At 48.1% G+C, this 1,256-nt stretch overlaps 1 protein-coding gene across 1 annotated transcript in view; it reads right to left on the bottom strand.

The window, feature by feature from the left end:
- Positions 1–25: 25 nt before the first annotated feature.
- LOC130587039 (MAP kinase-activated protein kinase 2-like) overlaps positions 26–1,256 on the bottom strand; it is a 13,400-nt gene continuing 12,169 nt past the window's right edge. Inside the window, exon 5 of the mRNA XM_057387995.1 lies at positions 26–1,244. Within this exon, the coding sequence (XP_057243978.1) occupies positions 1,045–1,244 (200 nt within the window). The 3' untranslated portion in view covers positions 26–1,044. The remainder of the gene's footprint in view (positions 1,245–1,256) is intronic.

Below are 1,256 nucleotides of genomic sequence, written 5' to 3'. Positions count from 1 at the left end.
TAAAAAAAAAAAAAAAGGGATAAAAACCGGTTTTCAAAACAAATTAAAATTCCATACAGTGTCTAAAAGATCGCCTAAAAACTAAACATTGCCTTAAAAAATTGTTTTTCCCCATTCAAACACATTTAACGAAGTGAAACATCGTGACAAAATAATATTAATAATAATAATAATAATAATTCATGGACTAAAGACTTCAGAGCAGCCGCCCTGCTCCTGGGGGGACAGCAGGGAGGGGTCAGTGCTGCCATCCTGGCTCAAGCAATGGCCCTGGGCCACCTCTGTGTGTCCCCAGGGTGGGGGGACACTCCTGGAACCCCCGTCCCTGCTGAGCTGGGGGTGCAGAATGGCCTCATGGCCACCCCTTGCCCAGCCCTGAGGTCAGAATTGCATCCCAGGACACAGAGGGGGAGCCCCGGGCAGCTCCTGACCCACGGACACAGCCACGCACGGACACACGGACGGTGCTGCAAAATGGGGATTTTTGGCTCCTGTGCTTTCACAGCAGCAGCTTTGGTGGCCACAGGGACCCCCAAAAACCGACAGAATGTGGGGGAAGGTGGCTCTGCTTCCCTGAGCCGCTCCGGAGCCTGGAGCCCATCRCTGGCCAGCACCCACACAGGGAACACGCTGTCTGCCTTTCAGCTCTACAGTAGTTTTTAAAAAATATTTATACGTTATTTAACCCTAAAAAGGTCACCACAGGAGTTTGCCATGTCTTTGGAAGGAAGGAGAGGAGGACAAAAAAAAAAATATATATATAAATCAAAACTGTTTCACAAAAGGAAAATAAAAATCCGATTATTGGCGGCGTTCACCTACAGGACAAAAAAATCCCTGGCTGCAGGTGTGGATTTGAGGGAGGGGATTTTACCACCTGCTCCAGAAAGGTCAGAAACACAGGTGAGTAGCTAAAAATAACTAGTCTGGTATAAATGTCTGAATTCCATGCGCTCAATAGAACAGTCCGTTTATTTTTGTCTTTTTTTTTCTTAAAAAATATATATATATAGTTATTGCTTTCTGGAGGGCCGGCGGGCGCCCTCAGTGGGGCAGCGCGGCAGGCTCGGTGGGGTTGGCTTTCTTCCTCCTCTTCATCAGCAGAGGGTTTGAGGAATCTTCAATTTTCTTGATCTTGATTTGTTCRTAGTCCACTCGCATGGTGGCCAGGGCACTGGTCATCTCCTCCTGTGGATAGGGGCACAGAGTGGTCAGCAACACTCCCCAGAGCAGCTGGTCCAAGCCTGAGTGTCCTT

This window comes from Malurus melanocephalus, unplaced genomic scaffold, assembly GCF_030028575.1.
Source record: "Malurus melanocephalus ecotype Western Australia unplaced genomic scaffold, MMel_1.1 scaffold_1479, whole genome shotgun sequence".
NCBI lineage: Eukaryota > Metazoa > Chordata > Aves > Passeriformes > Maluridae > Malurus > Malurus melanocephalus.
This window is presented reverse-complemented; position numbering and strand designations above follow the sequence as displayed.